This window comes from Neopsephotus bourkii, unplaced genomic scaffold, assembly GCF_033783945.1.
Source record: "Neopsephotus bourkii isolate Nb327-2 ecotype Australia unplaced genomic scaffold, CSIRO-AGI_Nbou_v1 NB_1037, whole genome shotgun sequence".
NCBI classification, from domain to species: Eukaryota; Metazoa; Chordata; class Aves; order Psittaciformes; family Psittacidae; genus Neopsephotus; species Neopsephotus bourkii.
This window is the reverse complement of record NW_026901526.1, coordinates 2,454,851-2,477,163: the sequence shown is the minus strand read 5'-3', so window position 1 is coordinate 2,477,163 and position 22,313 is coordinate 2,454,851. Positions and strand designations below refer to the sequence as shown.

At 40.6% G+C, this 22,313-nt stretch overlaps 1 protein-coding gene across 3 annotated transcripts in view; it reads right to left on the bottom strand.

Annotated features, from left to right (window-relative positions):
* UNC5C (unc-5 netrin receptor C) overlaps positions 1-22,313 on the bottom strand; it is a 251,183-nt gene that overhangs the window by 56,862 nt on the left and 172,008 nt on the right. For all 3 annotated transcript variants that reach the window (XM_061360947.1, XM_061360948.1, XM_061360949.1), the window contains exon 3: positions 14,440-14,583. In XM_061360947.1, the coding sequence (XP_061216931.1) occupies positions 14,440-14,583 (144 nt within the window). The remainder of the gene's footprint in view (positions 1-14,439; positions 14,584-22,313) is intronic.

Below are 22,313 nucleotides of genomic sequence, written 5' to 3'. Positions count from 1 at the left end.
TTTATAAGCATTAACTTTACAGCTTTAGCTATTTGTCTTCATTTTCTCAATATCCACGTAGCACTAAATAAATATTACAATAAATTGTTACTGTTATTAGTATTATTATTATTAATGTGGAGCTGAACTATGCTTGGATCCTTGAACAGAACCACAAAAATGTGGCAGGCAGAGAGGGCATGGAATGTGCCTCCAAACATCAAACCAATTCCATCATACTGTACAGCTGTGCTCTCCAGCTTTTTTTGTACACTTCTGTAGTATCTTTGCATTGGTGATAAAATGGACTTGATGAGTCCCTCTTTACTACTGGCTCCATATGTCTGCCACAGACTGGCATTCTCTCCACTGTGCTTGGGAGGACAAGTTTCTGGAGAACCGAACATCCAGCCCCAGCAGCAACTGGAAATATTTTTCACTGCTGCTGGTTCCATCTACAAATGCACATGGAGCCATGTTTAAAGTCACACCAAAGAGATGGCCTGACTTCAGAAAAACTTTCAAAAAGTTGGTTTAATTTTACTTTTTGTTCTGAATTCAGAACATTTCCCTGTGCTAGTGCATGGTGAGGTTGCACAAATACTTGTGTCATATTGGAAACAAGTAATATAGGAACAACTTAAAAGCCAAATATTTCATATTTTGAAGCCATAACATGCAACTGTGCTAGAAAACAGGTCACTAAATTGAACCAATTTACAAATATGCCATGCAAAGAGTTATATTTCATCCAGATTACCTCCAAGAACTGATTTGCAACTGACCCCACAAAGGAACTTTCTACCAAAAGGCCAAAAAAGGGCCAGGCAAATCTACAGATGCAAAAGGTGATGTGATGCCTGCCACCAAAATCAGGTCCTCTGAAACTCTCCTTCAGATAGCATGAGACCTCTGTCTCTTAGCCTACCTGGGGAAAATGTGGTAGTTCAACTACTTAGAATTAAATGCGAATCTAAACATGACATGGACAACCTCTGCCATAACCGGAGATGCTGATTTGAACTTAAGTTGATAACATGGTAAACTTCTAATGTCCTTAAACCTATTCATTTCCCTAGTGAAACTGAGGCATCTCTGTTCTTCACCTGCACCACAGGCATGAGAGTCGTGACCTCAAACCCCGCTCCCTCCCCACCACTGGCATTCCTGCTCCCTCCAACACAGAAGGCCGGGATGCTGAGAGCCTCTCTGATGGGATTTATGGCTACAGTTTAGGGCACAGAAAGATAAGCCCTTGCAGATCTTACCCTGGCAATATAAGAACTTACTGCCTCCAGCTCTCTCCTTGTTTGGGGTTTACCCTTTGTTGAAAGGAAACATGCCAATATTACAGCTACCTCCATGCAAAATCCATCACTTTAAAGTTAGTTGTTGATGAAGGGTGCTTTAACCTACAACACTAGATAACCTTCATCAAACAAAAGGAGCACACATCTGGAAGTGATCATTTCTTAGGATCACATGCCAAGCTTCACCAGACTCTATGCCTGTCAGCGTCTTTGTTACAGGATTTATTTCAGGTTTGTTTATGTGAGAGTGAGTGACCACAGCAAGACAGACAAAGGCTGTCTAAGGATGCCTGTACATAGCTCCCACTGCATTGCCAGCTCCAACATCACCAGCCCACTGACTTCAGCCTACCCTCTCTGAGAGGATAACCAGGGGGCATTTGGGTTGTACGGGTCAATTTGAGCTGTACAACCAACACCTTCCAGGTGCCCTGTAGGGGTAGGAGCCATTCCAAGGACAAAATGCTGAGTTTTGGAGTGATGTACTTCTTCATAGAATGCTGGAAAGGACCCCAAGATCATGAAGTTACACACTGGCACCACCCTCCCCATACACCCCCATCTAAATGTTAAGCATGGAGATGAGCATCTCTTTCAGGAGCTGTTTGGTTTCTCAGGATGTGACATTCTTCCCTTGGCCCAGGCCTCCCACACATCCTCTGGGCTCAGGGTATCCTGGGCACATATCATGGCAGGTTAATACAGTTTGCCTTAAGATAGCAAATAACTAGGGTTATATGGCTAGCAGTATCCTTAGGATCGTATTATCGCTATTTACACAGGTATTACCTCTACATCAGGTACACCTTAGTGCATCTAGCAGGTACACATATGTGCAAAGTGCAGACAATTACAACAGAAGTATCATGCTCTGATACCATGGCTGAGGATAAATGAGAAAGTTACCATGCTGGTAATAGAAGTGTATAAGCACAGTAATAAATAGTATATTGATAATAGCTTTCAGGTGTCCAGATATGGAGGGATGAAGACAGTAGAGGGAGATTAGATAGACAATAATCTGAGTTTTTTTTCCTTGACAGGTTGATTTACTGTCCTACCTGCCTTCCTGAAACATTAACAGCTCTGAAGTTCACCATAGCCTCATGTGTATAAGGATTACCTATCTCATGAAGATCTTGCCTTAAAAAAAGTCCCAAATTTTAGTGCATACAAAATAAAATAGCATTAGTTTAGCAATGCATAATAACATTAACAATATCCCACTTTAACCTCTTTGTTATCGACAGCTGGAATTGCTGGGTATGAACAGACCCTTTTCCTTGGGAGCTATTGCAGTGAGGCTGCTGCACGTGAGACAAACTCTGCAGGACCCCAGGTCCCCCTGCTTCTACAGCCTTGCTGCGTGTGACATCGGATTTGAGCAGGTCAATGATCCACAAACTAAAATTACACTAAGTAGGGCCTTGACATAATAGCCAGTAATGTTCTCAAAGGAGCCATTAGACACTATTGAGTAAATGATACTAATTTCGGGGGAGGGGGAGAGGCAAAGTACATAATTGTGTATTTACAAGATTTGGAGCTCTTATACCCTATTCTGTTGGCTCTCTCCCACATGTTCATAGCTTTATCACATCAGAACTACCCCACCACCTCCAGCTGCAGCCATGCCACCTACAAAGAGCTACAGATGGCGGCTGTGAAGGGCAGGTTTTACCTAACCAACCATCAGGTTTGCCATTTGTAACAGACAAACAAGCCAACAAAGTGTTTCTTTAAGTGATGAAGAAGCGGAAGGCCTGGACAAACAACTCTGTCACTTGCTCTAATAATCATAAAACAGCATTGGGCTTTGAAATGACTGCTTTCTTTTTCTATGGCCCTTGCTATGACTTCTGTAACAACACTGTCCTTCTAATCCTTCAATCTTCAGCTTCCTTTGCCATTTAAACATTACAGTCTCATGGCAACTTCACACTGTCAGCTGGGAGTGGGTGAGCTTGCTAATGTATTGAGGGACTTTGGATCCTTCCCAAGCAGACTATGTTCAATAACAGTTGTCACTTTTTTGAAGTGTCATGTAAGTTACAATTCCTTACAAGCAAGGACAGAAGGGACACATTTTCTCATGAGAGTGGCACCAGACAAATAAAATACATCCCATAAAAAAAAAAAAAAAGGAAAAAAACCAGGAGGAAAAAAAAAAAGTTTTAACAATCTTCAGAAAATATTCCTGAAAAAAGCAAAACAATAAAAGAAAACATTTGATCCATTCTGGATCAGGATCTGTTTGTCTGTGAAGAAGCAGTACGAATTATTAAAGCCTCAGGTTGGCAGCAGCCCTGTTATTGCAACAGTGAGAGAGAGCCTTCTCTACCTTCACCTTCAATAGGGAGAGTCACAAGAGAGAAGTAGTTGCAGTTTCTTTCCATTATTATTTGGGTAATGAAGAATAATCCCCGATTGTCCGTGCTAGTGATACTCCTCCTCCCCTTATACAGGTAATACTGCTGCCACAGCTCATGTGCCCTGGAGGGGAGCAAACCCTGGTGGACAGTGATGCTGAAGGGTCCATCTTGTTTTAATCACCAGCTCTCTCACATATTTCACCCAGCTGCAGGTGGGGATATCACCACCAGGCTCAGGGCACAGCCTCTACTCACATCCCCCACCTATAATTTCCCTTGAAGGCTGTCTTCATAAAAAGAAACTAAGAAGAAGAATTAAAATTCTGGTCTGCCAGATTGAGCCAGACTTATATTTTTACTAATGTACAGTCTTAGTAAATTCAGAGGGGGCTCTTGTGCCATATATTGTAGCACATTTACAGCATACTTAAGATGAGACTTCCCTCCAAGACTCCTGAAATACTCCTGCACAGCCGTCTCTGGTAAGGACAGATGGCTGCATTCAGACCTGCATTGAAATGAGAGCATTTTCGCAAGCATAAAACTGAAATAGAGTAATAATCTCAGTGTACACCATATTGTTACATTTATTTGTGAATCACTATGGTTTTTGGGGAAAGGGGCATTAGATCTTAATTTTGATGCACTGCTAAATGACTTTCTTTCATGTTTAATGAAATTTTAGCTTATAAGCCACTCAGAAGTTGCATTTTCACTTGCTAAAGATAATAGTTTCTATAGGAACTCGTGGCATTTCCCCACTTCCTTTCCTACCTGTCAACTTCTATGAAAGAGTAAAGAATGACCCTATTCCTTTTTTTTAATCCAATGTATTTTATCTCTTTGCTGTTCGGGGTTTTACTGTGATGGGTGGGTGGGTAAAACTTTAAGGATATCTTTTATCATTTCTGTGAAATGTGATAAGAGGTAGACCAGATGCCTTCAAGGCAGTGCTAATGCAAGGGTGACTAATGAATGAGCATGAAAAACGGACACTTGTCATCCAGGAATTAGATGTAAACCAGAAACGAACAGAACAATGCAGCATTACTGTCAGGGAAAGATGGATTTCTGCCCTTGATAGACCTTAGATTCAGTGCCGCCTTCTAGTTCCAACATCAACTTTCCTTCTATAACAAACAATTCAAACAAATAAGCAAGCTTTAAGCGCACAAGAAGAAAAACCACATTATTTTCTGCCCAACTTTCATAGTAGCTATGCCCATTGGTGTGTGCTTTCAGAAAACTAAGGTTTTAAGAATGTGAAAAGACCTTCACAAAATATATGTATTTCCATATAGAAGATAGCTTGCTTTATATAGGTTAAATGTACACAGGTTTTATACATAGAGGCCTTGGGTAATACGGTTTAGAGTGAGGTGTCCCTGCCCATGGCAGGGGGGTTGGAACTTGACGATCTTAAGGTCCTTTCCAACCCTAACTATTCTGTGATTCTATGATTCTATGTCATAAGCTAAACTGCAATTAAAACACTAGGAAAAAAGGGAATACGGTTTCATATTATTTTAACCATTATTAAAGGATCAATATGTAGCCAAGCGCTCCACTTCAAGTATACTTCCTAATGCTGAGTGTTCTCAAGAGGCTGTTCAATGCTGACTTAATTTTACCTAGCCTAGTAAGAAATACCCAAACAGAAAAATAATCATGAAAAAAGAATAGGAAAATATTCTACAAAATGAAGGTTGATCTACGTACTTATGAAAACACATCTCACTGCATTTATTCCCAAACTTGGATGACTGATGCTGAGTTAGGGAGACATGACTAACATTGTAAAACTGGCCTGTTCTTCTTCCATCAATTTCCATGATGCTGGTGGAGTTAAGAGACACCTTTTTCTGCAAAAAAGGCATTAGAGACTGAATTGCAATTGTGAATGTAAGAAACCATGTGCTATCAGGCATACTTTGGCCTCTCTTTGTTGTTCACAGCTGAGTCTGTGGCCTCTGTGCGGGGATCAATCACACTGGTGGGTAAGTAATGGAAAGGTTAGGTACAAAAAATCTTTTTTCACTTTGTCCTTGTGTGGTTCCAGCTCTCTGATGTTAATTAGATCAAACCAGATTTCCACTGAGACAGCCACAGGAGTGTCTGTAACTCAGGGGATCCCTCTAAAACCTCTATGAATTTCTGTTTTAAGTGTGGTGCCTTGCCCTGTGGAGTTTCCGGCTCTACCAGCCACATGCTGGATGTTGATCAAAGCCTCCTGACCTCCTTCAGTGTGCTGCTTCTCCCGGGATGAGGCCACAGCTGGACAGGGCTGTGCTCTTATCTGGCCCAAGCATCAGCAGCTGGACCTATCAACAGAGGCAATAAGCCAGCAGCTCAAAACCCCATTTTTATGCTCAACACACAACTCTGTGCTACTCTTCCTTTCTCTGGAGGGAATGTTTCTCATCTGGCCAGCTCTAAAGACAAATGCTATGGCACAGAGAGACCCTTTGCTTGCTAGGATACAATTTGCCCAAGACCTTCTCTTTTATTTGCTACGTGTTCACAGCCTGCGTAAATGGGAGGTGCATGTCTGTCAGGCCCACATTCTGCCAATGGCATCTTCAACAAGCTGGGGATAACTCTCCACCCTGATGACTCCTCAGAGACTCACTGCCTGCACATCTGCAGAAGAGCCTTTTCTTCCCTTCCTCCCTTCAGCTCTAAGCTAGTTCAGACAGCTGATGGTAAGACAAAACATTCTTTGCATCACAGCTTCCATGGGGGCTACACTTACGGAAGTAAGTGTACTTACTTCCATAGTGTGTATGGAACTTGCTATACATCTGCTGTACAGATAAAAACCAAAACAATAAAACAAGTAAAATATTTGATCCGTTCTGGGTCAGGACCTCTTTGTCTGTGAAAAGGCAATATGAATTATTAAAGCATCCTGCCAACACATTTAGTATTGATACCAGCGTAAAAAATACAAGCAAGCAAACTGAAGAATTCACTGAGCAGATGTGTTCCCAGGTGTACATAGATCCTCCTCTTATATTTTTACTTGATAGTCAGTATTTCTTAGGGTTTTTTTTTAAGCTGAACCTGCAAACTAATGTGTAAACTTAATTCTATTTGTTATTTTATTTGGTGACTGAAGATGGAATACAAAGTTCTTGCTTTTAAAAAAAACCTAAATATAAAGTTCAAATGACCTAACCTCAACAGCTGCCTTTTTAGATGACAGATATACCAGAGGTACTACAGATAGACATTAAAGCATCATGTTAACACAGCAATTCGTATGTAAAATTGAATTTACAACACACTGAAACACTAAAACAGAAAATAAGTTGTATTAACTGGTACTTTGCTATTGTTGCTCTTTCGATACACTAATCTCACTCACACAGCTGGTCACTACCAAAACATACATAACATTTTGCTAATTTCCTGACTGCATCTATGCTTCACCATTAGGCACTAAACAAACTCGACTAAAAGACGGTAATTTCTTAGGTATGACAATGTAGGTAGGATATTCTCAAGGCTCCTACTAGTGGGTTAAATTCACATAAATTCAGTAAAATAACTTCCTTTTGGTTTTTTTAAGCAATGCTAACAATTAAGTCAAGTCCACCTTAATTTGTAAAGTCTTAGTTCTGTATTAAAAAGTGATGTGATTTGCATTTATTACTGTTGCACCCACATCCTTAAGCTTGTGAGCCAGTTATGGCCATGTTAACTTGAGAAGCAGTACAGAAACATTCCTATCAGAAGCAAAAGCAGAGTGGTAGTATCAAATATGTTAAATGCTCATTTAACTTCTCTGTTGCCCTTTCCATGATCTGCTATTCTCCCTTGTCATCTCAGCTCAAGACCACATGCCTCAGTTATTCCTTTATTAACTACAAGCAACAGATATCGATTAGTGGCAACTTAAATGGTACGCAAGGAAGGAATTCAGCTCCTATCTCTGCTCTCATACACATTTACCAAAGTACACAAAACACATTTTTGAGTTATTTTTAAATACTGCATATCCTAGACATACCTTCCTATCAACATTTTCACACGATATCCTTCCCAGCTCTCTCTCCCTGTCTTGACATCCACCCAACTTTGTATTTCTTGCAATGTGCTCTAATGCTTTGATGGCTACAGGAACATGCCCTCACAGCATTGCCTGGATTAGGTGTGAGAGGAGAGGGAGGAAAGGCACTACAGCACTAGAACATGGAGCATGGGCCCCAGTACTAAAAGGTGAGATAACCGAGAGCCAGTAAAGAATCTGTGATTTTTTTTTTATATCTGTTTCTTTGTGTGACTGCATACCTTTTAAGTGGAGATAAGCCATCGATGAAGTAGTCTACTTTTCTGAACTGCATTTATCTTATCAGTATACACTATCTGACATGCATATATTAGCTACATGCCTTTGAAAAAACGTCTCGGGGAAAAAAGGCTTTTAGATAAGTACATAGGAAACCAGGATCAAATTATACAAAAGATTAAGCACAGTTCTTTACTACATCAGGGCCTTTAAAAATGTTTTATTTAAATTCATATTTTAAGGTAATGAATAAAAGAAGAGACCATCCAAATTCATTACACCTGGAAAGACTGGGTAACAGAAATTACAAAGAAACATGCTTTCTTTCTGCTTTCAACAAATCCAAATCCTGGCAGCAGATTTTCGGCTTATATTCTTAATAGATTTTCTCAAGGACAGCATGGGTTAACATCATGAAGTCAGTGAAGCTACAGTAGCACCAAACTGGAGCAAATGAAAAGTGAGGTTGCTCTATGCACATGGGCTCAAAGCAATTTGTCTTAGCCACCCTTTTATTATCTGATCTAAAATTAGGTCAAATGCTGCAGCTATTGTTTAGCCTTTATCAGATGTATTTTCCAGCGGGTTTAACTCTACTCTTGGTTACACAGGCTTAGACCTCATTCATCCTTTTAACAGGAATTTTGCCCTGTTAGGTTTTATCTGCTTAACGACACCAGTCTTGTGACATGAAATTCACACTAAAACTTTGTATTGGGCTTGTTTTTTTTTCAACCAAAGGTAAAACTACTCCAAATCTCCCTCTTTCTTCTTTCCTATTACACAAAAGTAACAGAAAAAACTGTATTGAAACATATTAGTGACTCCTAGTGATCCTGGTAAGATGTGCCTAGAATAAATAAAAATGTGTGAATAAATAGGAAATGTGTTTTAGCACTTTCATAGGCAAATATCTCAGAAAAATTATTGTATCTTTCCAGCTCCACCAAGATATACATTTGGCATCCCTACTTTGTTGCTTACTGAGATCTCTAGGATGGCAAAGTCAAAATTAATCACAACAAATCTGCTAGTTTAAGAGGACAAAATGCTCAGCTCTCTTCTCATGGGGAGACCAGTAGCTCAGGAAGATGAATTCCATGAAATAGGGAAAAAAAAAGCTCCTTTTCAGAAACAGCCTGCACAGAAGGGAGTGATTTCCTAGCATACTCGTGGTCCAGAAATGCAATGGTGAGATGTCATTAAATTCCCTGAACACTTCAGAGAAGCCAGGATGTTGTCTTTAGACTCATACTCTTTTCCTGTTTATATTGCTAACATGGGCAGCCTTTGAAAACCAGCAGCATCTTCACCCCATATTTATAGATTACTCCCTTCCTGAATAACTGAAGCTCTTGGCCAGAGTGATGTTGCAATTGATTTTCACAGAGAACATTCATTGACTGGGTTGTTATGTACTTTCTGACACATGCCTGACCCTGCATTAAACAAATACAAGCCACTTTTCGAGGATGCACATTCTTCACACTTTCAAATTACTTTTCACTTAATTCTATTACACGCTCACTGAACAGAGATGTTGCATGCTATTTTTTTTGTTTGTTTATTTTAATGGAGTGCAGCTGCAGCCCTTGAGAGGACAAAGAATTCCAGAATTAAGACTAGTGTTCATAAGGGAGAAAAGAGAGAAACAGTAGAAGGAGAGACGAAGGAGAAATAGGAGAAGGAGGAAGAAAACAAGGAGAAGAAAGAGAAGGAAAAGGAGAGAAGCTTTTCTTACTGTATGGCTAATTATGATACAGTTTGCGCTTGTAGAGATGGATTCACCAGGTTCGGGTATTAAGATGCATAATAATGTAACTTAAACAAAGCACTTTACATGTTCCATTTACCCCTTACCTTTCCCAAAGGTGTCAGTGCTTACTTTTTGTACCAGTTAAAAGTGAGTACTGTGTCAAACAGACAGACAGAGCTGGAGAAGTGGACTCTTCTGTCCCTCTTCAATTTTTGACATCCTTGATTTTCTGGATTAATAAATACTGCACGCACCCTACCTTGCATCCCAGAATGGCACATTGTATAAACATCAGAAGACTTACCAGCTGGGCTTGAAGTTTATTAGGAAACAACTATCATATTGCCAATTCATATTCAGTCCTCTGAAGTCAAGGCTGTGAATACAGACAAGTCTTGGTATATCAGTCTTTAAGGTCCTTTCCAACCCTAACTATTCTATGATTCTATGATATCTGAGTCCACAGTTTAAAACAGTTATCTTGTAGACAAAATGACAGCACAAAATAAGGTGTATACCCCACATTATATGTCTGAGCCCCTAAAAAAAAAAACCATCCTGAGTTACCTGAGAAATTTATAGAAATCTGTGAAACTGGAAATGGACAATTTTGCAGAGAGTGTGCTTTTGCTGCTGTTTGAAAATCTGCAGTTTGAAGGCCTTCAGCCCTTACTCCCAAGGAGTCTAAGTGATTTGCCTGCACCACAGCTGCCCTAGAACCCCAAAGTGACGAACAAGAAGTGAAACAAAACACTTCAGTAAAACACAAAGCCACATTTGAGTTACAGGCACATTAAACTCCCTGGAATTTATTTAATTAGACTGTTCTTAAAAGGCCCACCAAAACTCTAGAAAAATCACTGAATTCATTGTTCCTCTATCTCCAAGACATGCTTAGCAAAAGAAACAAATTATATTTTGGGTGCCTTCAACAGCAATTTGGACACCTGGGAAGAAATGCCAATTGATATAAAATAACTTGCATACACATACAATGATTATGTGTTATATAGAAATTAAGTTCATAGGTACGGCAGTATGCAAAAGTCCATCAAGTGAAATACATTCGGACTTCCTAAACTGGATTAATTTCATTGTCATCTGCCAAGGGCTAACTGAAAGGACATGAAAATTGACTTAATGAGTTAACTTAGAAGTCATAATCTAAAAAACCTGTTCAAACACTGCCAAGCCTCTCTGAAGTGCTGACTGCTTAGAAGAAAATAAAAATGAAATAGCGCTCTTTTGTTTCAGTACAGAAAAAGGAAATCTTGAAATGTTTCCTGCCATGGGAAAGCCCTATGCACATACATAATGGCATTTCTAGTTTTGCAGGAAGGCAGTCTGTACAACAATTTCAACTTTGCTTAACCCTGGGGAAACTCTTACATGAGGTTAATCCTGTACTCAAAAGTACAGGTCCTCTATTTCCAGCCAATTACTCAGACCAAAAACATTCAGAAATGGGTATTGAAATTGAACCTTCGAGATTTGTGTCCGGATGTTTACACAGAATGTAACTCCTCTTCAAGGATTTAACAAAATAATACTTTATCGAGAAAAAAAGGAAAATCAAGCTCTCAACTGAGAGTTTTAAATGACAGAGAGTCCTTCCTCTAACATGTCTGTGAAAAGCTGTATTTGGCTAGAATCATAGAATTGTAGAATCATAGAAGAACTCTTCTATCTCATTATGAATTGTTAGGCACAAAAGTGCAGGAAATATAAATATGCTGCAAACCCAGCTTCTAATGACCTTTTCTCACAAAATGTGCTTTTGTTGAGGAGAAAACAGTGGAACAGACATAATTCCAAATGATATATTTTATTCTCATCATACAAAGCAGGATTTCATCATGTGAAAGAGAAATGGGAGTCCCCAGTGTAACTACTCTATTACAATGAAAAGCATCTCTTTGAAAATTAATGAACATTAAATATCTGTACAGTCAGATGATGATCTGTTTTCAAGGAACTGGTTGCCCTGTGTTCTTTGTGTCTAAGCTGGGAACAGTTCAAAATAAATACAGAGGATAGTAGCCATGAATAACAATGATGAATTATTAAGGCTGAGATGACCACTTTCAAACTTTTACTACCAATCTGATTACAAGATATGCTAAACACACACTTATTTATATGTTAAGGAACAGCAGCTTTATTATATGGATGCAGAGATGCATATTTTATTTGCAGAAAAGGACCTGGGACTCCTGATGGACACCAAGTTGACCAAGAGTCAGCAACGTACCCTTGTGGTAGATAAGGCTAATGGTACCCCGGACTGCATTAAAGTATTGCTAGTAGGTCGAGGAACGGGATCCTTCTCCTGTGCTCAGCACTGAGGAGTTCACACCTGGACTGCTGGTTCCAGTTCCATTTTTTCACTGTGAGGGTGACCGAGCATTAACACAGGTTGCCCAGAGAGATGGTGGGGTCTCCTCCCTGGGAGATACTAAAAAGCTGCCTGGAATAAGTCCTGGGCAACTGGCTCTAGGTGACCCTATTTGAGCAGGGGTTTGGATCAGGTGACCTCCAGAGGTCCCTTCCAAATTCAAACTTTCTGTGACTCCATGAAAGGAACAGCTGTCATCTCATTTTATAGCTTACTTTGGTAATATTCCTATTAACTGGCTTTAGACATTTTTCTTGAGAAATATAGCTGCTGTACTCAAAAAACAGTGGGTAATCTTGCTAGTCGGGTTAAGGACAATAGAAAGGGCTTCTTTAAATACATAGCAAATAAAACTAACACAAGAGGCAATATAGGCCCACTGCTGAACAAGGTGGGTGCCCTGGAGACAGAGGATATAAAGAAGGCAAAGGTGCTGAATGCCTTCTTTGCCTCTGTCTTTACTCCTGCAGACTCTCCCCGGGGGCCCCAGATTCCTATTGCCCCAGAAGGAGTCAGGACAAAGGAGGAGTCTGCTTTGGTAGATGAGAATTGGGTTAGGGATCAACTATGCAATCTGGACATCTATAAATCGATGGGTCCGGATGGAATGCACCCACGGGTGCTGAGGGAGCTGGCAGAGGTCATTGCTAGGCCACTCTCCATCATCTTTGGTAAGTCGTGGGAAATGGGAGAGGTGCCTGAGGACTGGAGGATGGCAAATGTCACACCAGTCTATAAGAAGGGCAAGAAGGAAGACCCGGGTAATTATAGACCAGTCAGCCTTACCTCCGTCCCTGGAAAGGTGATGGAACAACTTATTTTTTACTCCATTTCTAGGCATATCAAGGATGAGTGGGTTATTAAGAACAGCCAACATTTTGGTTTTATGACAGGGAAGTCATGTTTTACCAACCTTATAGCCTTCTATGAGAAAGTGACTAGGTGGAGGGATGATGGTAGAGCAGTAGATGTGGTTTTTCTTGATTTCAGTAAGGCATTTGATACTGTCTCCCACAGCATTCTCATAGATAAGCTAAGGAAGTGTGGGCTTGACGATCAGGTAGTGAGGTGGATCAAGAACTGGTTGGAAGGAAGAAGGCAGAGAGTTGTGGTCAGTGGTGCAGAATCTAGCTGGAGGTCTGTGACTAGTGGAGTGCCTCAGGGGTCGGTGCTGGGACCAGTGCTGTTTAATATTTTCATCAATGACCTGGATGAGGAAACCGAGTGTACTCTCAGCAAGTTCGCTGATGACACTAAACTGGGGGGAATGGCTGACACACCAGAAGGCTGTGTTGCCATTCAGCGAGACCTGGACAGGCTGGAGAGTTGGGCAGGGAGAAATTTGATGAAATTCAACAAGGGCAAGTGTAGAGTCTTGCATCTGCGGAAGAACAACCCCATGTACCAGTACAGGCTGGGGACTGACTTGCTGGAAAGTAGCGAAGGTGAAAGGGACCTGGGGGTCCTGGTGGATAGGAGGATGAACGTGAGCCAGCAATGTGCCCTTGTGGCCAAGAAGGCAAATGGCATCCTGGGGTGCATTAGAAAGGGTGTGGTTAGTAGGTCAAGAGAGGTTCTCCTCCCCCTCTATTCTGCCTTGGTTAGGCCGCATCTGGAATATTGCGTCCAGTTCTGGGCCCCTCAGTTCAAGAAGGACAGGGAACTGCTTGAAAGAGTCCAGCGCAGAGCCACAAAGATGATTAAGGGAGTGGAACACCTCCCTTATGAGGAGAGGCTGAAAGAGCTGGGTCTCTTCAGCTTGGAGAAGAGGAGACTGAGGGGTGACCACATCAGTGTTTACAAATATGTAACGTGTGGGTGTCAGGATGATGGAGCTAGGCTTTTTTCAGTGATATCCAGTGATAGGACAAGGGGCAATGGGTGTAAACTGGAGCATAGAAGGTTCCACGTTAACATCAGGAAGAACTTCTTTACTGTGAGAGTGACAGAGCACTGGAACAGGTTGCCCAGGGGGGTTGTGGAGTCTCCTACGTTGGAGATATTCAAGGCCCGCCTGGACAAGTTCCTGTGTGATGTACTCTAGGTTACCCTGCTCTTGCAGGGGGGTTGGACCAGATGATCTCTTGAGGTCCCTTCCAACCCTTGGGATTCTGTGATTCTGTTTGATGCTTTCCCCACACACAAAGGAGAAGAATGAGATTTTGCTCTTAAGAACAGTATAAACTGAAATTCTTAACTGAAAGTCTAGTACGCATCTGTAACTGCAGAAAATACAAAGCCTAACTGGTTGGAAACAAAATCTCTCTCCCAAAGGGAGACTCCCCTTTTCCTCACCCAAACATCATCAACTCAACACACAGAGCAAAGACACTCACATGCAATGCGGACGTAGGCTTTCCGGCTCTTGGTGGTGCCTGCAGAGCTCCAAGCAACGCACTGGCACCAGTAATCTTCTGGCCCAAACAGCTCCTCCACTTGTTGGCGGGAAATCTCAATGCTGACCTCTCGGACTATCAGACCTGTCAGGGTACAAGTAATACTGGTCAATATTAGGCTTAGAAAGGATGGAAAGAAAAAAGTGTAGGTACGCAAGCCTGCTTGCAAAGTTGTTGTGAGACCTTACAGCTCTCTACCAAAATCTATTCAGCAACACAGACTATCATAAAGATGTGAAGGAAAAACCCCACCACTTTACCTGCATAAGAGAAGTGGGCAAATGAATAACTGATCAGTGTGACTTTTACTTTTATCTCATACTGCGTGTATGTATAATAAGAGGAACAGCACCTCAGCTGATATAAATCCTATCATGTCCCTGGGACAATTTACATGAAGCAACAATCCAGCCCACTTTTACTTCAATTTATATGACTCCCTTAACCCTCTGGTATTTCACCTTATTTTGCTATACAGTTACAGCACAGGAAGAAGTCATGTTCACACTGAACTGCCCAGGAAAATAGATTTTATCATTGCAGAAAATGTCCCAATACTCTGTAAGGACGAACACATGGGCTGCAGTACAGTTATTGCAAACTACAGTTTGGGGACTATAATTGTCATATGTACTGCGAAGAGTGTGGTATTTTTCAGGTGATTTTATAATACAGTGCCTGACAGTCTCCCTGGCCCTGCCCTCCATAATGCATCTCAGCACAACCCCTCCCCAAACCCACACTTGCACCAATGATGATAGTGACTCACTCATATCCTTCCAAGCAGACCAATATTTACCCACATATCCCATGCTGTGCTCTCTGTTGGGAAGATGTTTTGCATCTTCTAAGTACAAGGAAATATTGTGATGCCCAGACACCACTGCAAGGATCACTGGTAATGTGTTGATACTCTAAAGACAGCGACTGTGTTTCATACTGACACAAGTCCTTTCTCTGCCTCAAAATGCACTGCTTGTTCATAGTGCTCTTAATTTCAGCCAAGGTACTGGGCAGGGGTAAGAGAGAGTGCTTACATCCTTGTCAGCATATTTGATCTTTGTTGCCAAAGCCAAAGTATCAGTAAACTTCTACCGTGTGTCTGAAAGCAGAAAGCACCATTGCCATTTCAAAAACACGCTCTTGCAAAAAAGCCTTGAATATATAAATCTACATATAAATATGTTTTGTAGTGAGGCTGATTTCCTTTTTCTTTCCAGAACTGCCAGGAAACTCAGCTGAAAGACCCTTGGATCACAGCATGCAGTTTGTCCCCATCACCAAACACTAAAGGGCAGGTCCTTCTGTTGAGCGCAGACTTCAGCCCGTGGAGACCAGCTAGCCTCAGCCTTCTGCCATACAGCTTACAAGGTGATATTCATAACATGAATGTTCCCAATTGTACAGCATGGCATGTTCCTCAAGTGCTGGAAACCAGGCCAGCCCTTTGATTTGCTCCAGCCTCACAGAGGCTCCATTCAGGGAGCCAACGATTAATTGCTGTTTGTACACAATTGTGCACTGTCACTGAGGCAGCATGCTGTTTGCATCCAAAACTTGGTTAACAACAGCAGAAAGGAATTAATGCATGTAAAACCATAGACTTCTCTGGTGGGAATGCCTTCTAATGAGATACATTTTCTTGCTAGATACTATCATGAGCCTAACTCCCTTTTTACTTCATTATCTTTGACATCTTTTGCCATTGAATAATCAGCTACTTTTGGGGAAAAACTTCATAGCTTTTCTCATTGAAATAGAATACTCATAATATGGCAACTGCATTCCACTCCCAAAAAAAGGAAATCAAAGTAGTGCATGGGCACTTGATATGCAGTGAACACTGTGCTACAAACTTGTTCTGCTTTTATGAGTTAATTTGGCTGCAAAAGGGGTCTGAGAGATAGCTTTTGTCCTGTTGAGTATGAAGAGGGTGGGAAGGGAGGGTGTACATTACATGCATAAAAATAGTTGTATTTTCCCATTACAACTGCTGCTAGCCTAAAGATTACTTCAGTTCACTCCCAGTTTTTATAGCACTAGCCCAGGGAGCCCTTGAAGGTTACAATATTATGTTTTCATAATAAGGCTGATTATGACAGAGCTAGATGGAGCAGTGAACTTTGTTACCTGAGGGCTAAAGCAAGCAGGCTCATATTAACAGTACCAGTTAATAAGGATTATGAAATAGTCTTAACATTCAGGACACAAACACCATTTTCCAATAGTCTGTTGAAGATACAAAACCATAGGATAAGTAGTTCTCACTGAACGCACCAGCAGAACTTTTTATCTCTGACTTCCTGAAATACTTTCTAATTTAAAGTAACAAGCTGCTCTAGGTAATGTCTTCTGGGACAGCTGTGACGTACTGATAGGTTTCAGGTTATTCAAAGTAATTTGGCCTTTGATCTTTGAGTAATATCAACAGTTGTGCTATGACCAAATAGATGCCTCCTCTGTTTACAAGCAAAACAATTTTGCCTTTATCTTCAATGTAAACACTTTCCTTGAGTTCAAAAAGTACCAAACCAGTTGTTGATGCTACGAACCATTCCTTCCAAGCACTGCCACTGCCACCTCATTGCACAAGCAGCCACACTAATTTAGGAGAAACCTCTCACCAGCTGCAATGCACCCAGCTTCAGGCTCTGAGGTAAGTGCAAAGGGATGTATTCCCTTCTTGTACCAACTCCTTCTGCTACCACACTTCAATATAACCCCTAACAGAAAATACCTTTCTAGGTTAGATTACAGAAAACACTGTTTGCTGAGATACCTCAGACAGCAACTGCCTTATTAGCTGACGCACTGCTGTACATCAGATTTCACAGGGGAGCTGGTACAATCTGTCTGCTTTCACTCAAGAGTGTATCGCTTATCTAACTCAGGTGGACACCAAATGCAGGACAACTCTCATATGATGACTTCAGAGATCTTTATCTTATCCCTGTCAAAGCTGCTTCTGCTTCTACATCAAAGAACAGTAACTGGAGTCATTAAAAAGAAAAAAAAAAGACGAACAACTCTAGTTCAGGCAACTGTTTATCAAACTGTTTGATTACAGGTGGGGGTGCAACCTCTGAATGCAAAATTAGAAGTCACTTTATAAAACGAGTCCCTATCTTTTGCTTAAATATAGGTAGGGTAAAACAGATTAAGAGATTAGCAGTAATTTACAGAGCATATAGCTTAGCTGATATCGGCCAATTCTACTTTGCCACAGAGCAAAATAACAAACTGTCACCTTCTCACAGAGAGCATCTCTTCCGCCTTACGTTCTTTGTTAGACTGAATTTTTCAGTCTAATTCCTCATATGGCTAAGCTATACAACAGGTAAAGATATACAGCATAAATGTTTTCTTACAACACCTGAGTAAGCTGCATATTTTCAGAATTAATACAATCACATAGATGGTGGCACAATCACCAGAAGTCAGCATCTTCCTGTTTCAAAGCAATGCAGTAACACAGTGGCAGCTAGAATGCTTGATAGGTCCCTTCTAATGGGTATAAGTACATAAGGAGCTGACCAAAGGGATATTCCAAACCATATGATGTCATGCCCAGCATATAAATCTGGGGGAAGAATGAAGTGGGGGTACATTTGGAGTGATGATGTTTTGTCTTCCCACGTACAAGTTACATGTGATGGATCCCTGCTTTCCTGGAGATGACTGAACACCTGCCTGTCCATGGAAGTGGTGAATGAATTCCTTGCTTTGCTTTGCTTGTGTGTGTGGCTTTTGTTTTACCTCTTACACTGTTTTTATCTCAACGCATGAGTATTCTCTCCCCATCCTACACAGGGGACTGAACAAGCAGCTGCATGGGGCTTAGTTGCTTGTTGGGTTTAAACCATGACAACCAGTCTAAGAAATCCTTTTGCCCCTAATAGTTTTCTGTCCAGTTGAGGACAGAGAAAAGCTCACAAGAAGACTCAGGGCATTTGGAATAATCAGTCTGCAGTTATGTTCCAGTCCCATGAATTAAATAAGTTCTCCACAAATGACAAACTTTGCATATTTAGTAACATAGCATATACAATCACTCATTTCAATAAAATAAAATTATCTCTGGGACTAATACAACTTGGGCTCTGCAAAGGAGTATGAAGGAACCAGAACTTTCTGTATTTCTGTATTTGCACATTAATGAAGGATTAATGGTGGGAGAGAGGCAAAGGGAGCCTTGTTCAGTCTGCCTACTGCTAATGTGTGCAGCCAAACAAACACTGGGGAGAGGCACTGGCTGATGGTATATATCAAAATAAAATTACTACCCCTCCTGGAGCAAAAGGAAGTGCTATGGGGGAATTGTGCCTTATATACATGATCTTTTATTATAAGCTGTATCCTAGAAACATAATCAAGCAAAGACACACTTCATTCACACGGTCCCCAAGTGCTTAACTTAGCTGGCTATACAAACTGTAAGGTAGATTATCTGGTCTTCAGAGGCAGAAATGTTATCTTTTTTAATGTATGCAAACGTAATGTAATTGTATGATATTATGGTAGATTATTAGTAACTGCAGTAATAACTCATGGGTTCCACATTGCACCCTTCAAAGTAACTGGCAAATTTCGCAATTATTTTAATAGGAGCGGATTTGCCAATCAGACATTTCTGTCTAGAGGGAAACAAAAATGTCTTACAAGGTTCTGCAACTGTATGTGACTATGCAAGACAATAGATGATCATAGCAAACATCTGAAAACAGAAGACTATTATCAATTAATTAAATGCAACTATCCAGCCTAGAGTCAGTCTAGGTCACAGAGTTGGTAGATACACCTCACTGGGCATCATCCTGCCAATTATTTTGATGTATTATGGCTGCCACAAATGTTCACCATTTGATATTAATACCCCACATGTGTGAAAATATTCTTCAGGATTTTGATAGAGCAACTTTTGTGGAAGTATTATTATATTTGCATGTGTTTGACCCTCTGGCACAGCACTAAACAGGAGCTATTTAGTTGCAAGACTAAACTGTGCTTACAAAGTCTAAGAAACTGCATGGATAATTTGCTTATTTTCTCTGTAAGTAGAAGTTCAAACAATTTCTGTGCCTTTTTGGTTTCACTTGCCCAAAAGGTATTTCATTAATTAGTAATCACATATGCCACAGAACATTTCTCAAGGAGACGGAACTTTATGACCTACTGGTCTGGAAAAACACATTACTGTAATACATGCATATAGATTGCAGGTGTATTGCAGCCACTGTAAATAGGTATGGAAATACATCCCATTTTCACGCAGGTAACTTGCAACCCTTTACAAGTTCAATTTACTGAAGTCAGTATCCAGAGCACCTTCTCAAACCTGATGTTCAGTGTTGTTGGCTCCTTCTCTGCTTAAGAAAGGCACAGACTATACCCGCCACATGCACCCCAAACCTCCCTTCCTGCAGTGCAGTGAGGACAAAGAGGGTAGGGATGGTGTTTCTTGAGGAGGTAAAAGAGGCTTTGGGGAGTCAGCAGCAAAACAGCTCTGGGGTAGGGGGATTCCTCTATGCGTCCATGCAATCATGCTTATTACAGAATTGATTCTATAATCAAATTATATAGAATGTAACTTAGAAAACCACAGTGCATCCCTATTCAGACCCTCAACTCAGACAGAGAAAAATATGGTGGCTTGCTCAGTCCTAAAAGAAATCAGTGCCAGTCTGAAACAGTCCATGCTTCTGACCCACAGCTCCTTTCCCTCGCTATTTGGAGTAGGAGAGTGTAGTGAAGAAACACTTTTATGAATGTTGCTCAGTCAGGACAGGTTTGAATGACATAAGTATACATATTTTTAAATGAAGATGAGAGTGGAAGGAGAATCCTGATACCAAAAAAGAAAACTGGAGCTTCACAGTAATTTCAGGAGGGGCTGAGTTATCTCCATAGGATTTGGCAAAAATGATGAAAGCATTTTCAGTTACCATAGTCCCCATCTGTCTTACATTTCATACAGAGCTTCATCCAAAAATCCTTAAAACAGCATCATATTTTTTGCTTCCTGGAAGTGGCCAAGACCATAATCCAAAGTGGTATGAGTGGAAACAGACTTAATAAAAGGTAAACAGATCGCTTTCTTATTATTCAGTCCTTTGACATTAGGTTGTTCTCTGATAGTTAAACTTAAGTGACCAAAGTCAAGAATTATGATCTTTCTACTTACCGACAGTCAGAATAACCTGTCCATTTTATACAATCACTCATCATGGGTGCTATAAACAACCTGTCTCTGTAGCAGAAAGCTGATCACTTTATTTGGTGAAATAACCTTTATGCAGAGGTAAAAATAAAATCAGTGCTATGTCAGAATTGGAATTTATTTATTTACCCTCTTGCACAGATGGATCCCTTGCAGTCAGGGAGTTATTCCCCTCAAATATATCAGAGTACCTAAGGTATGGAATTTGGTGTTTAAAAAATGACTAAATAGGCTATGCACAAGAAGAACAGCTTCAAATATTAAAGTTCTTGCTGAGAAAAATGTACTCTGTGCATCCTAATGGGACAGAGATGATTGTATAACAGCACACTTTGCCTATAGCTTATTTTCTACACAGAGTATACGTAATCTTAACAAAAGACAGATAGACAGATAGATATCTAGAGGTAGTTTAAAAGAGCAAACAGCTTTATCACCCAGTAATCCCTCATGCTGTGATTGCATGCACCTGGTTTTGCCTCAGTACTGCTTTTTGGTAAATCGTGGCTGGCTGGTGACATGAAATGATTGCAGGAAGATCACAAACAAGTTTTCATAAATATTAGCTTTCATATTTAAATTAAAGGCTTCCAGCTATTTCTACTGTCTTCATAACTCTCTCTTTAGGAAACAGATACATTCTTAATATAGATGAAGGCAACAGCCTAATAAAGTCAAGTCTGCCTTAAAACTGATGTCAAGCCCACACTGGTTTGCATTAGTTACCTATGGTATCCAATTACCAGCTAATAGCAGTGAGTTAAGCTAAAATCCCAGCTCCCCTACTATTTTTAACTGACTTACACAAAAATTATAAAAGGCTGTCTTCAGAGGGATTTTACTTTGAACTGGAATGAAAGAACATGCATTCTGTTTGCATTTTATTTTCTTTTAGTGAAAACAAGTCCTTTTTGTTCTTTCCCCATTAACACCTGAAGGACCAAGCTGCGTAAGATGCACAGGTCTTGCATGCTGGTGGAAAACAAACCACACGCCCTGGTCCCTGCCAGCATGGTGGAGGTGGGCAGTACAGCCCTGTGGGAAGGTAAAATAGCCCCTCTGCTATCACCTCCTTCAGTCAAGCTAGGCAGCTTTACATCACCCTTGAACTATTGCAGTTTAATACCTTACTTAGAACAGCATTGAGTTGCTTGTTCTCAGCCTATAAACAGTTCAGAGACAAAGGAAAAATACCTTCTTTCTGTTTTTTAGGGTGGTTTGTTGTTTTTTTTTTTTTTTTTGTTAATGGAAGGTATTTTCTGGCCGATGGCATTTTTTGCTAATATGTACAAATTGTTCCAAAATGCTTTGTTCTCTTCCACACGTAAGAACGTGTGCCTATTGTCGTTGTTTTCTTTTTTCAGTTTTCCTGGTACAATAGTAATAATCATGCTGCAGTACAGCAGAATTCTAAAGAAAACCTCACCAGGAGCATGTATTTGTGTTCAACCACAGGTGCCATCATTTCTGAACTCACACCAGCTGAGGTCCGGGGGCAGAAACAAATGTGAGTTGCCACATGTTGACCAAGCCATCCCAACACTGAGCAATCCTGTGTGGCGGTACCTGAGCAGCTCTATGCCAAGCTGGTGCTACT